The 15,065-nt window shown below is 44.5% G+C and overlaps 1 protein-coding gene across 1 annotated transcript in view; it reads left to right on the forward strand.

Annotated features, from left to right (window-relative positions):
* Positions 1-14,773, forward strand: part of LOC147629648 (ER lumen protein-retaining receptor-like) — a 32,310-nt gene extending 17,537 nt beyond the window's left edge. The window contains exons 2-6 of the mRNA XM_086811153.1: positions 12,765-13,030; positions 13,758-13,873; positions 13,991-14,064; positions 14,201-14,264; positions 14,347-14,773. Coding sequence (XP_086667279.1) covers positions 12,765-13,030; positions 13,758-13,873; positions 13,991-14,064; positions 14,201-14,264; positions 14,347-14,383 — 557 coding nt within the window. The 3' untranslated portion in view covers positions 14,384-14,773. The remainder of the gene's footprint in view (positions 1-12,764; positions 13,031-13,757; positions 13,874-13,990; positions 14,065-14,200; positions 14,265-14,346) is intronic.
* Positions 14,774-15,065: the final 292 nt, after the last annotated feature.

Consider the following 15,065-nt stretch of genomic DNA (forward strand, 5'->3'; position numbering starts at 1 on the left):
TTAGCCTGCAAGTGGCTTATGAGCGGAAAGTTTGGAATACTTGGCTCACACTTAATGGTCACCGGGGTGTTTGACACATTCCGATCGATCTGGAACGTGTGCTTGTCCCACTTGACATCAGGAAGAAACTTGTGAAACTAGTGGATACCCAAAATTATGTCTGCTCCTACAAGAGGGACAACCATAAAGTCACGCACAAACTCTATGCCCTGAATCACTAACTTAGCACCTAGAGCTTCATACTTGACGCTTGTTGTCATACTTGTGCTAAAACCCTCAACCTGTTTGTCCACCAGAGTCGGCTTGAAATGGGCACGCCTAGCGGCCTGATCCGTGACCACATCCTCCGTGCTGCCGCTGTCAAACAAGACGACTCTTTGGCCACCTATGTAGCCAAAGGACTTGAGCAATTCGTTGCGCTCATACTCCTGGTCATGGGCGCCCTTCTGCTTATCTTCGAGCTCCTGGCTAATAATTGCTCCAACTAAAGCACCGGGGGTTGAAGAACTAGGGGTAGCCGCTGGGGTCTGTGTGGGAGTTGTGCTCACCACGGAAGCTGTGGAGGCGGTGGCGGCCTTTGGAGGCTTCTTCGGACAATCCCGAGAAGTATGTCCTTTTGTGTGACAAAAGAAACATCTACCCTCCTTCTTGTACTGAGAAAGCTCCTCAGCACTCAACTTGCCACCTGTCTTGCCTGCCGCCGCTTTCTGGTCTGGAGTAAGCTTAGACGCATTGTTCGAGTTCTTGGAGCCAGAGGCTCCCGGGCTCTGTCCTGGGGAAGATCCCGTCTGGTTCTGGCTTTTGCCCCCCGAGGCGTTAGCCTTGGGAGAAGCCGGCTGGGAAGTCTTGGGCTTGCCACCATTGTGTTTCATTTCTGCACTCTGGGCAAGTGAGAGTGCGTCCTCAAAGGTGGCTGGCCTAAACATACGCACCTCCCATTGGATTTGCGTGTCCAGGCCATACAAAAACTGCCCTTTCTTGTCCGAATCAGATAAGCCTAATTGTAGACACAAGGTCGAAATTTTATTGGCAAACTGAAGGACTGGTTGCGCATTCTGACGCGCTCCCCTGAACTCGTCTTCGAGTCGCTCAAGGTAGTGGGGCGGTAGAAACCGCTGCTTAAGGTCGCGGACGAACTCGTCCCACACATAAGCTGCCATACCTGCTCTGGAGTGGGCATGAGCCCACTGAGTCCACCAAGGAATGGCCTCACCTTCCAAGTACCAACTAGCTAAGATCACTTTGTCAGTATCTGTTTTCCTAACTGCGGCAAAGTAAGCTTCAAATTGATGTAACAATGAATAAAGAGTTGTGGGATCGAGTTTACCATTATACTTACTGAAATTCATTTTCTCGTGAAAATGATTCGAGGGCGCCGCCGGTGTCCATCTGGCGTCCAAAGCTCTGAGGTAATGCTCGTGTGCCACGCGTCGCATGGCGTCGTCTTCTCGTTGTCGGATCTCCAATGCACGCATCTGCATCTCAAGCAAGGAGCTTGGCTGCGGCTGTGACCCAGCGAGAGGGTCACTGTGACGAGGATCTGGTATCTGGGATACGGAAGGAGAGGGAGGAGGAGATGGGAAACGCGACGTTGGAGAGCGAGAACGCTCCTCCAGAGCCAAGATCCGCGCCTTCTGCTCATCCAACTTGGCTGTCTGGTCTGCGATTGCTCGCATCATCTGCTGGAACATGTCTGTGACACTCAAGCCGGGTGCCCTAGCTGGGCTGCCTGGTGCACTCTGGTCCCATGGTTCTGGTTCTCTCTCGTCGCCGAAACTCGCCATAGCGGGAAAATGCAATTCCTTTCTGGAATGCAATCTGACTATCCACTATCTGTGTGGGAGACTTCTGGAGGCTAAAAACCAACCGTCCTTCGAGGGACAGGAGTCACTCCGAAAGGGGTAGTCCACCGGTGTCTAAAAACCAACCACACGAGCGAAAAAATTTTCTGGTTTTCTTTGCTGAATCTTTGTCCTTGAAGTAGGCTCTGATACCACTGTAATATGCGGAGGTTTCGGAGAAAGATCAGTACTTCAAAACTCAAAAAATCAGCACTCTTTTCGGGACGGAATTAACGCACAAACTGAAAGGAGATGTGCAGAAAATAGAGAGAGAAGGGGGAGATGGAGAGGACACAGTATTGGGTCCCAATTACCCTCTGTAGGGTCCCCACCACGGATGGTGTATTTGCTTTATTAGAATGATGTAAATCTGAAAACAAATACAGAAAACTTGACCTTTTCTTGGCTGGAAAATCCTGCCCTTGACCTTCAGAAGTCCACCCCTTTGCTTGGCAATCTCCTTGGCTTGACTGGTCCTTGATTGGCTTGAGCACTTGGTGAAAACTGAGATGAATGATGGGATTATGGCTCTCTTCTATTTATACTACCCTTCAGGGGCAGTCGGCCAGCATAAGGGCAGGCGGTCAGCATCAGTTATGTCCCACGACTGGATATTCAGCAGTTAATGCTGAAAAATCCCATTAAATGCTGGAAAAACTCCCATAATTCCTGCGCATCACTTCCTGGGTGGCTGGACATCAAGCGCCTGCTTCTTAAGGGCTGGGCACATCTTTTGCCCATAATCCCAAAGCTGGGCAGCCTGAATGGGCTGCCTCATACCTGCCCTACAGCCATTTAAAGGCTGTATGCTCCTGAAAATAGCCTTATCTTTGCCCAAGGGCTGTCCCACAGCCCTTCCATGGCTGGTGGGTCCAGCCTGGGCCTTCCTGGCCCTCATGGGGATGGTTTCACACCATTCCCATGCCCATACTAATCTCCGGGGTAGCCCTATGGGCTGGCCCCTTGTCCTAAACATAATCTACTCAGTGATCTGGCATCCGGTACCATACCAGATACACAGAACCACTGACATCATTCTATAGGGAGACTCACAGCGCGGACTGGCACTGTTTCATGCAGGACAGTGCACACCTGACCTTAGACTCCTGTGCAGGACAATGCACACCTGACCTCGGACATCTGAGATGGATCCGTGGCTGACTCGTCCCGGACTGGGCTCACATGGGACCAGTTCACCATCCCAGGTCCTGCACCTTCTGTACAGAAATGTCTACGTGGCATCCAAGTGCGGGATGCACGTGACAATCCGCTCCCATTGTAGACGGTGAACACGTCACGTCTTAAAAGACCTTGAACAATGATTTTGGAACTTATCTAGTTTGTAATCTCTGCCACACTACGCAATAGACTTGGAACACATCCAGTCTATCGCTCCAAAAAACGAACTTGTCTCGCTAGATACTTTTACCTGCTTGAAACTTCGACACACTGGTCCCATGCATCAAAAGTCGAGGCTTTTGACAGCCCCCTTTCCCACCCACAAGCCTCCTCTGGTTGGAAGCACACGGAGGAAAACTTTTTGTATAGTTGTAGAAGTTGACCATTAGGTCCACCTTGGCTTTTGCAGCCTTGGGGACACTAGAAGTATGAGAGACATCATCCTATATATGATCATTGCACTTGTTTGAAAACGTGGTGGTGGCCTGGGCTTTACTGTTGTTCTTGCAATCCTTGATCATTTAGTAGCAGCGACATTGTCCTATCTGTTCCATTGTAACAAGTGCTTGATCCTGTCCATTAGGAGGGAACCTTGCCTGCTCTGTAGAAACAAGGACAGATTCCAGGGAACCCGTATCTACGGCAATAGCAATCCTCCACAAGCAAGCCTTTGTGCCACTAATGATCTCAGCCTCCACCAACAATCTCCAAAACTTCTCCAACGGAACGAGGCACGAGGATCAATCAGCCCCCTCTCAAAACTCAGAGAGAAAGGGGCTGGAAAGCAGCAACCAGTCCACCAAAATACACGAGAAAGCATCCTCTGGAAGGGGAAAGAAGCTGGGGAAGAGGAGGATCTGTTGAAGCTGTGCCGTATGCAAACACACCACCCTCCATTGCTGTCCTTGCTGCAGAAAAGGACCAGACCAAACACCGCCAGATGCTGCATAAAATGCTCGAAGAAGCAAAAAACGCAGCCAAGAGGGCTTGCAGCTAGACACCGTGCGGTTAACGCAAGGGCTAGAGCATTGCATGAGGCAAATTGCTGATGAAGAAGAGGCTTTTGATGAAGAAAACGCAGCCAGCAACAGAACGCAGTCCGCCAATCACCAACCAACGCAGCCCCTCCAGATTGTACAGTGAGATTTATGTGCTACTGCTGTAAATCTGAAAAGTTAAAACAGATAATAAAACAGCATACATTTGTAGAGAGTAGACTGTAGATGATCAAGAACGTGAATTAGGGTGAAGGTATAGCACAAGGGAGGTCTATGAGTGCTGGTATATACAATCAGGGCTGAAATGAGGGATAATGATGAAGAGGATTGAGGCACCTATTATATAGGACCTCTAGAGCTGGTGGGCCAGGTCCTACAAGCCGACCAGGACATAAGTCCATAAAATGCTAAAAAATGCTCGCAAAAAATGGTGCAAAAATAGTAGAAAAAATATGCGATGCAAGGCCTTATAAATGGGCCAGATACAAGCATGCAATGAGTCCGTCCGGGGATGAACAATATTTCCAACACCTCCTCTTCAGCGCCAGATGGGCGGACCAACTGAAGTAAGATCTCCAAAGAGGCTCGAGATAGCGATTTGGTGAAGAGGTTTGCAAGGTTGTCCTTAGTAGAACACTATACCAAGCGAAGAAGATCAAGTTTGATCCAGTCTCGAACAAAATGATAATGTACTTCGATATGTTTGGATCGACCACGAATCACCGGGTTCTGTGCCAAAGCAATAGCACTTTGGAAGTCCGAGAAAATTGTGACAAGAGAATCTTGTGCACATCATAAATGTTCTTGAATCTGACGAATCCACAAAGGAGAGAAGGTAGGACTTATACTCGGCCTGAGTAGATGTTGTAGCATTAGTCCTCTGTTTCTGAGACTTCCAAGAAACCATTCCAAATCCAAGCAGAAAACAATATCTAGAAGTAGATCGCCGAGAATCAACAGAACCAGCCCAATCAGCATCCGTGAATCCCACCAAATCAGAATCACTGGAATAAGTGATACCATAACTTGATGTGCCACAAAGATACCGAAGAACCCGCAAAGCAGCTTGTCAGTGAGACTGTCAAGCCGCAAGCCGCAGAGGAGAAGTGACTATAGAATACTCAAGGCATAAGAGATATCCGGACGAGTGTTGTTAAGGTAGAGCAATGAACCAACCAATAGTCGGTACTCAGTAGAATCAACCAAAGGAGAATCATCTTCCTTTGAAAGCTTGGATTTAGGATCCATGGGACAAGAGAGCAGAGTACAATTAGTTCAACCATAAAGAGAAAGCAATTTTCACACATACTTCTCCTGATAAATAAAAATGCAATCATCACGATGCCATACTTCAAGGCCAAGAAAGTAATGAAGTAATCCAAGATTAGTCATCTTGAACTGTTGTGAAAGTTGAGATTGAATATGAGTGACCAACTGTGAAGCAGATCTTGTAAGGATGAGATCATTGACATATAGCACAACAATACAAATATCACCATGAGAGAGAGAGATGTTTGAATTTGGATAAGCTCTCTCAAAGCCAAGTGAAGTCAAGAAGGCATCAATCTTCTGATACCAAGTACGGGGGCCTGTTTGAGACCATATAGAGCCTTCCGCAATAAATGAACATGATATGTGTGTCCCTGAATCTCAGAGGTTTCTCAACATATACCTCCTCCTCTAAATCTCCGTTCAGAAAGGTAGATTTAACATCCATTTGAAAGACAAGCCATCCAAAAGGAGCAGCCAAGGCTAAAACAATCTGAATGGTAGTATACCTTGTGAGGGCAAAAGGACGAAAGGACCAGATGTGCGAGAGATCAGAGCAAATCAACATAGCATGAAAAGGAGTGTATGTACAGTGATGAAAGTAATCTTGTACAAGAGGCCCTCTAATGTGAGGTGACTCTGAGTAGTAGCCTGGTGAAGAAGCAAAGATGAGGTTGGAGTTGAAGCACGGTTGGTGACGAAGGCTTGCGTTGAGGATAGCAGTGGCACTCCGTGAAGATGTCGATGTCAAAGGACTCGGTTGGGGACAACGGTGGCACTCTGTGAGGTGGACCGTGGTCGGTGGTTGCGGTGGCACTCCGAGGTAGTAGATGTCTGTAGTGGGCATCAGAAATGTAGTGGTGGAGGCTCTAGTGACAAGGGGGCTGCTGTACCTGAGCGGTGGTGATGCAGACAAACGCTAAGCTTAGATGAGTGGACTGTAGGACAAATGCAGATCTGAAGAGCAGAGAGGGTTGCCGTCCCGGGCAGATGGTGTGCTGCCCTCACGAGGTAGGTGGTGAAGAGCAGAGAAGGTTGCTTTCCCGATGTCGTCAGGTGATGATGAGTAGAGAGGGCTACTGTCCCAACTCGATGTCAAATGAGCAGAGAATGGGCGGCTGTCCCGAGGTGTGCTGCAGGTACAGGTACAGGAGCTGCAAGCTGTATGTACAAAGCAGAAGGTTTGCCGGGCTGCTGCTGCTGTAGGGGGTAGAGCCAACAACAGATAGGTATGGGCAGAAGATGTGGGCTGGTGCCTCTTTGTGCAGAGGCAGGAGCTGACGACAACTGTAGATAAACGATGTTGATCCAGGTTGCAGGGGTAGGTCGGCAGCAACAGTTGGTGAATGTTGTTTTATATGTTGTGTTTTTACTGATTTTATGAAGCGATGCTTATGTATGGGGTGGGCTGCTGGTTGGCCTAGAGAGGGTTGTCGGCCAGCAACAATGCAAAAATATACCAAAATAAAAACCCCTTTTTGGGTTGGGTAAAATACCATTTTGGGCATATTTTCACACCCCCCCTCTCAGGCCAAAAGGGGACCTTGAGAGAAGATGAGATGAAGACAAAGGATACCAAGGTCCCACGTTGGCACACTGGCAGAAGGCATGTATCCCCCTCTAGAAACAAAGTCTAATAAGTTCTGAGAGGAAGGTCGTGATGTCAAAGGTGTAGAGGGTGAGTAGGTGTAGACAGGCTGATTGTCTCCTAATGTGAGACCTCGAATGGGGCTCTCCAATGAGTAAGAAGTCCCATCCTCCGTGTGGTCCAGAGAATCAACATCTGGTGAGAAAGGCTGGTCCTTCGGAATCGCGGGTAGACGATCCATGTTGTGTGCTCTTGAGGTCTTCAATCCCTTTGCTCACTAGCTCTAGAGAGGGCTGCTGTCCCGGACAGATGGTGTGCTACCGTCACGAAGTAGGTGGTGAAGAGCAGAGAGGGTTGCTGTCCTGATGTCGTCGGGTGATGATGAGCAGAGAGGGCTGTTGTCCCAAGTCGGTGTAAATGAACAGAGAAGGCCAGAGTCTTGTAATAATTTTTGGACCCACGAGGGTGGACCAGACCTCCTCTCAAATTTGAAAGAAGAAGAAGGTACTGGTGCAGAAATGGATGCATCCAGGACATCAGTGGATGAAGAAGCCGCCGCCAAATGTGGAGAAGATAATGGAGAGGTTGCAGTTACTAATGGAGAAGATGCAGGAGACAATCCAGCGCTATGTAAGGGGCTGGACACAGCAGATACAGGGGCTGAAACAGAGGGTAGAGCAGGCTGAATTGGTGCTAAAGACACCGGTATCACGCGGGAGAAGAAGCTCGCTGTGGTAGATGAGAAAACTCTCCAATATCGGCTGGAAATGGGTCCAAAATTTGCACAGAAGAAGACATGGAAGAAGGATCAAGTCCAAATAATGTTTCATCAAACCGAGCATCTCAAGATATGATAATATCCTCCACATCCGGATCCCAAAATCGGTATCCTTTGGATCTCGAGCTATAGCTTGTGAAAATCATCCTCTTGGACTTGAGGAGCAAGTGTGGTCCGCTTCTTATTTGGGACATGAACAAAAGCAACACAACCAAAGACACGAAAATGTGATATACATGGCTTATGTCTAGAAAATGCCTCCTCTAGTGTTAACCCATTAACCACCTTCGTGAGTGAGTGGTTTATGAGATAAATAGAAGTAGCCATAGCTTCTCCCCAAAACGCAGGGAAGACCAGAATGATGCAATAAAGAGCTTGCCGTCTCCTTCATGGTCCGATTTTTCCTCTCAACTACTCCATTCTGTTGAGGAGTATAAGGAACCGTTGTCTGCCGTTGAATACCTTTCGTCGATGCAAGAAACTCATCAAAGGGTACAAACTCACCACCATTGTTGGTCCGCAAGAATGAAACTATAGAGTGAGTTGATTCTCAACCATGGCTATCCAAGTCCTAAAACTGGCAAAAGCATCCGACTTCTGAGCCAAAAAACATACCCACACTTTCCGAGTAAAATCATCCACCAAAAGCATGAAGTACTTAGCCCCTCCAAGGGACTCAACTTCCATAGGTCTAGCCAAGTCTGCATGTATAAGCTCGAGCTTTCGTGTAGCCCGATGTGTAGCCTCCCCTCTGGAAAAGCATCTGTGATTTTTGCTCATCATGCAAGTCGAGCATATATGTGGTAGATGATGGAGCTTAGGTAAACCAAGAACCAATTGCTGGGAAATTTTTTTCTTCAAAGCAGAAACAGGTACATGACCAAAGCATGAATGCCACAAAGAGGTCTCATCAACGGAGACTAAGGCATGACCAAAGCGCGAATTCTCATCAACGGACTCTAAGGCATGAGAAGGAGAGAATAGTTGATGGATATGAGAGTCGGATGAGGGAATGTGGGAGGAGAAAGTCCATCATGAGCTCCATTGGCTACAACCGAGAGTGTTTGTCGGTCAATGACCTCAACCACCTCATCATCTAAATAAACTCCAAGAGCAGAAGGGGAGAAAGGAAATTGCTCTCCAAGGTTTAGTGGCACCACTGATGCTGAAAACACAGCTTTGTGAAGAAAAAACGCAGCCTGATTGAACAAAGTGCAGCACCTCTGAGAAAAAACATAGCTCCCAGATGAAAACGCAGCTCCTAGAGGTCTTTATGTGCTGAAATCTGCAAACAAACAGGTTCATGAAGAAAAATGCAGGTCCTAGAGCAGATCTAGGCTCTGATACCATGTGAGATTTATGTGCTACTGCTGTAAATCTGAAAACAGAGAATAAAACAGCATATATATGTAGATAGTAGACTGTAGATGATCAAGAACCTGAATTCGGGTGAAGGTACGGTACGAGGGAGGCCCATGAATGCTGGTATGTACAAATCAGGGCTGAGAATGATGAAGAGGACTGAGGCACCTATTATATAGGGCCTCTAGAGCTGGTCGGCCAGGTCCTACAGGCCAAGTCCATAAAATTCTAAAAAAAGCTCCCAAAAAATGGTGCAAAATTAGTAGAAACTATGCAAGGCCTTATAAATGGGCTAGATACAAAGCATTTCCAACATGTTCCTGGACTCCGCGAGGAAACATAGGGCAGGACCAGTAGGAGATGAAAATGCTGATCGAGAAGGGAGAGCAAGAGAAGAAAATGCAGCCACTGTAGAAAATGCAGCAATGTCCTCGCCCGCCAAAAAATGCAGAAGAGGGAGCAAGACGCACATGCGGGCAGAAGAAACCTAGGCGATTGATACCATGATAAAGTTGCACAATGCGGAACCAAAACATAGGGGAGAGAGAGAGAGAGAGAGAGAGAGAGAGAGAGATCAGGCAATGAACATCTTTATTATGTAGCAAGAGGCATTAGAAAGGCAATACCAGCCAGCAGATGGTGTAGAACATATGTGCCTGTGAAAAGGTTAGATTGGATTAACAAGTGAGAAAGGAAGAGCCCTTTATATAGGGAGGCTAGATGGTGGCCGACGGTAGTAGAAATACCCCGCGACTAGGCAAACATGAGAAAATACATGTGTGTCCAAATAAAAGGTCGGGTCACACACAATAGTGAGATGCACAAATTCTAACAAATAGTGACTATAGAAGTGGGTGAGCCTATTGAGTGGACTATTGTATTCTATTGTGCTGTCAGATGTTGTCGTCGAATGACAGAGGCCTATGCCTAGACCTGAGAATAGTCCACTCTATGCCTAGCCCTTGTGCTTGGGGCTGGTTTGCTGATGCAAACTTACGGTTGGGTGGTGAGCTAGCTTGCACGACTCCTAATTGTGTGACTAATCCTGTTTGTTCGGTGTTCAAGAGATGCATGGGGCGTAACAATATGGCCTATCGGTGATGACACAACTCTCCTAAGTAGAGGCCCAAACACCTTTGATCTCAAATCTTTGTAAAGATATGCCAGGGTCACTTTTTGGATGTTCTAGAGTTTTGTGGCTAGACATTGTTGTCGATTTGGTTATTTCGGCATGGTAGGTCGAGAACATGTCTTGTAACATTCCGTAGAGATGGAAAGAGGCCACATGGGATGCATACCTCTTTGAATCTAGTTGGGAGAGGGAAGGAGCCCATTGTTAGATTTGATAACTAACCTATGAAGAGTGATCAAAACATCCTCAAGGTGGATCAAAGATTGTACAAGACATCATGAATATGAGGGACAAAAATTGTTATATGCAGAAAATTGATATGAGATTAACACAATAAGACTAATTGTGATTAGACATGAACCAAACTTACATAATCACTTGATTACGACTTGTACCTTATTTAGAGACTCCTTTACCCTATTTTTAGTTGCATGAGTTGCATGAACAACATGCACCAACCATTTGTAGGCTTTACACACCAACCACTGACCACTAGCCTATCAACCACATTTAAATTGGACTAAGGAGATGGGATTACATTTATCCAACAATCCCTCCTTAAGACCAACTTCTTACAAAACATGAATCAAGTCTAACAAACCTCCTTGACACAATGAGTAAGAGTCCCCCCTGAACAACAACATAGGGTAGTGTACTCTCCTCTACAACTCGTCAAGTTGGAACAACATAAGTCTTGACTCAACCACATACATGACATAATCTAAAAAGCATATTCCTCATCTACATCTTTTATACTGAGACTAGAACAAAGATTTGTTTCTTCTTGTTGGTTGACTTCTTCAACCACATGTGCCTTTGCTTGCTTTTGATCTTTTTGGTAGCACTTTGAGGATGGATGATTCGGCTTTCCACAATACTCACAAGGATGTTTGGAGAAACAATTCTTCGTAAGATGATTTGTACGACCACAAATAGTACACTTCTTCTTTGCCGATGTCGTAGTAACAGTATATGCATAAGGATCTATCACATCCTTTGTAATCTTCTTGTCTTCTTCCTGCAAAGAATTTATGATACTTTCCAAAGAAGGGACTGGCTCCTTCTCTTTAAGTACCGTTACAATTTGTCTAAAGCTTGAAGGTAAGCTTTTGAGCAAGATAGCAATAGCATCTTCTTCAAGAACAGGAGATTGAACATAAACTAACTGTGTCATTAAGCTCTTCAACCTGTTAATCAAAGCTGCTAAATTTTCATTACTCTCCATGGTTAGATCAAAGAGTTGCATCTTCAAACTGATCTTGGAATGCTTTGCCTTTGCACCAAAAGTACGTTCTAATAATTCCCAAGCTTCCATAGCTGACTCAACATCATCAATATGATGAATAAAATCATCTTCTAAAGTAGTAATGATAATACCAAGTACTTGCTCATCTTTTGCTTGAAGTGCAGCCGTTGTAGCTCTTGTAACTGCAGTAGAAATACCAGCTTCATCTTCCAGAAGAGGCTTGACCGTACTCCATAGATTTTTCTTCATGAGGTAGCCCTTCACCTTGATTTGCCAGGTATGGAACCCGGTTCCGTTGAATTTGTCGGGGAACTTTGAACCCATGATGAAGAAATATGATCCTTGATGTTGAAAAATTGCTCACATAGATGATTTAGACCCAAATAATAAGAATATCATCAATATAAAGCAAAATTGGTATCACCATGTTGAGGGAGCAGAAACTGCAGAAAAGGGGCGACTGGAAATTTGCTCTGTGCAGTTGCTACAATGCACCAAATGGCACAAGATTTGAGATGCTTAATGTTCACTTGATAGTCTTGCTACAGCTCAGAGGAATCGGCGCAATTCGAAGTGAAGACGGCGAATTGCTGCGCTGAACAGAAAATGGGCGTTTTGGCTAGCGATGCAAAATTCGAGCTGCTGCGTTGAAATTGGGCGATGAGACCTGAGTTGTAGCATGCGTGGGAGCTAATCAACAAGGCTATATGATTGGATTGAAGTATGATGGCTTAGAATGATTGCATGAAGCCAATCTTTGGCATGCTGTCCAAAACAAAAAAAATTGGCTATGGTGGGATTAGGGTTTTTGGCTAATAATCTAATCCTAAATTAATCATGCTCTGATACCAAATGTTAGATTTGATAACTAAGCTATGAAGAGTGATCAAAACATCCTCAAGGTGGATCAAAGATTGTACAAGACATTATGAATATGAGGGACAAAAATTGGTATATGCAGAAAATTGATATGAGATTAACACAATAAGACTCTAATTGTGATTAGACATGAACCAAACTTACATAATCACTTGATCACGACTTGTACCTTATTTAGAGACTCCTCTACCCTATTTTTAGTTGCATGAGTTGCATGAACAACATGCACCAACCATTTGTAGGCTTTACACACCAACCACTGACCACTAGCCTATCAACCACATTTAAATTGGACTAAGGAGATGGGATTACATTTATCCAACCCCCATGATGGGGACATGGGGTAGTAAAGCGAGGAACTGTTTACTTGGTGATCTCATGTTGTTATTTTATTTTAATAACTGAAAATTACTTCCAGCAAAAAGATATAATAAATATTAAAGTTTACACTTCATCTACAGAAGCTTATCATGTGATTATTTTATGCAATAGGTATATCACTCAAAACACAAGAGCTTTATGCTCTTGTCTTTGTGTGCCGATATCTTGACATCTTCACTGATTACATCTCTTTTTACAACACCGTCATGAAGATTATATTTCTTGCAAGTGCTTTTGCCATTCTATGGTACATGAGATCTCATAAAGTTGTGCGACAAACCTACGACAAGGATCAAGATACATTCCGGCATTACTTTCTAGTTTTGATCTGCGTGGGACTTGCACTTGTTGTGCACCACAAATTCACATTCCGAGAGGTAAGTCAATCATCATTTTACAATTCTTCTTATTTGGTTTTCAAGAAAAAGTTATGTGCAGGGAATGTTTTTTTAATAAATGTGGACGTACACTTGTAAAAAATGAGCTTTCCTCTTCAATGTTGTCACATGGAAGCTCTGATGGGTCTGGTCTTTCTGCCCTAAATGCTTTTCACAGAAACACTGACGCAATCGTGTGGAAGATAGATGGAGATAAGAGAGAAAAACGCAAAGCTTTGACCTAATCTATTATATCTTCATATTATCAAAAGAGTATAAGTGTTTATACAAATCTGTGGCCTGAAGCACACCTAAAAGGAGTCTTGACTATGAAAAGTCCTATTCTAGACCTAGTATATGACCTATTCTCCAAGTGGGAACTAGATAAATGATGCATTATTAATGCCTTGGCTTATATGGGCCCCAAGTGTGCAGGTCAGCCAACCAGGCTGCTGTTGGCCGGTTTAGTCCTCCATAAATATGCATTTAATGCAGGTGCTTGGCCCAATGATCAGCCAACTGGGCCCCTTTGCTGGCGACTAGTTTCTGAGTCTTGCACTGAGCCTATCAAAGCCTAAATCTGGTCCAAAATCTGGCTGCCAATCTGCATTAGGCATGTCCATGAGCAATGCACATGACAAATATCTCTTTCTTAAACATGTATTGTGGCATCGAGGTAACTTTCCAGAAGGTGTGATTAAAAGGCATGACTTACTTGAATTAACAGGTTATGTGGACATTCTCATTGTATCTGGAGGCAGTTGCAATCCTCCCTCAGCTTGTGCTACTACAAAGGACTCGCAATATTGACAACCTTACGGGAAACTATGTCTTCTTCCTGGGGTGAGACCTTCATGTGATTTTTTATATAAAACCTCTTCAGGTATCTCTTTATACAAAATTCTGTGTAAAAATATTTCATAAAAAAAGCTCTTTATCTTTGGATGGGTCTCCTGGCAGGACATACCGAGGTTTGTACATGCTGAATTGGCTGTATCGCTACTTGACAGAGGCACACTATCACCGATGGCTAAGTAATGATACTGAAGTCTTCATATGTCATGCTCAGTCTGTCTTTTCATGAGTTTCTGATTTTGTTTCTTGTGCTGTGTAAGTCTTGCCTACACCTTTTGTAGAAGATAATAATGTGGGGTTTTCATTGCACAACAGCATGGATATCTGGCTTCGTGCAAACGGCACTTTATGCAGATTTCTTCTATTATTACTTGAAAAGGTATGAGTCACCTTTATTCTATGAAGTTGGCTCAAGCGGCCGTATATGCTGAGGCTTACAAAATTGTTTGCATCTTTTGCAGTTGGAGGAACAACGAGAAGCTGCAACTACCATCATAGTTGAACCTTGATACGTTTAGACGTGGGCTATGTAACTTATTGGTTCAGGTTCAGTTTAATTAACCCTTTCCACAGTTGGAGGAACAATCAGAAGCCATAACCACCATCATAGTTCAACGATGATACCTTTAGGTGTGGGCTATATAACCCATTGGTTCAGGTCAAGTTTTTTGTTAACCGTTTCCACAGCAGGCGATAAAAGCCATTCTGCAGGAGCTTATTTACATTGTATTATCACAAAATTTGGGAGCTGGAAATCCACATAAGAGGAGGATAATTTAAACTTTGTCCTCGGCCTTGGGTGTTGAGGAAATATTAATAACTGAATCCTGTGTGTGTACGAGAAAAGTTATGTTAATGTCTTCAAAAGGCCACAAGGGTTTTATGAGACCAAAAGTAAGTACGATGATTATCATCAACTCATGAGATAGAGTCGTGGAAAGTCCAGTGCATAAGCAGCAGTGTTGCATTTTTGAATAGTTTTGGCCTTGCTATTTTATTTGGAATGATAGTGTCACGGGCCCTAAAAGGATTGGTCTGTATTTTGAGGTTAGGCTTATAGTGACTTTAGGCTCTTATAAGCATGGGCTAATGTGAAAGCTTGTACTTAACTCTACTTATTAACTATTAATGTGTACTTTCTTGCTTTATTATTAGCTCTAAATCTATACAAGTGGATTAT

Source organism: Cibotium barometz, chromosome 17, assembly GCF_041138505.1.
Source record: "Cibotium barometz isolate CiBa-2024 chromosome 17, ASM4113850v1, whole genome shotgun sequence".
NCBI lineage: Eukaryota > Viridiplantae > Streptophyta > Polypodiopsida > Cyatheales > Cibotiaceae > Cibotium > Cibotium barometz.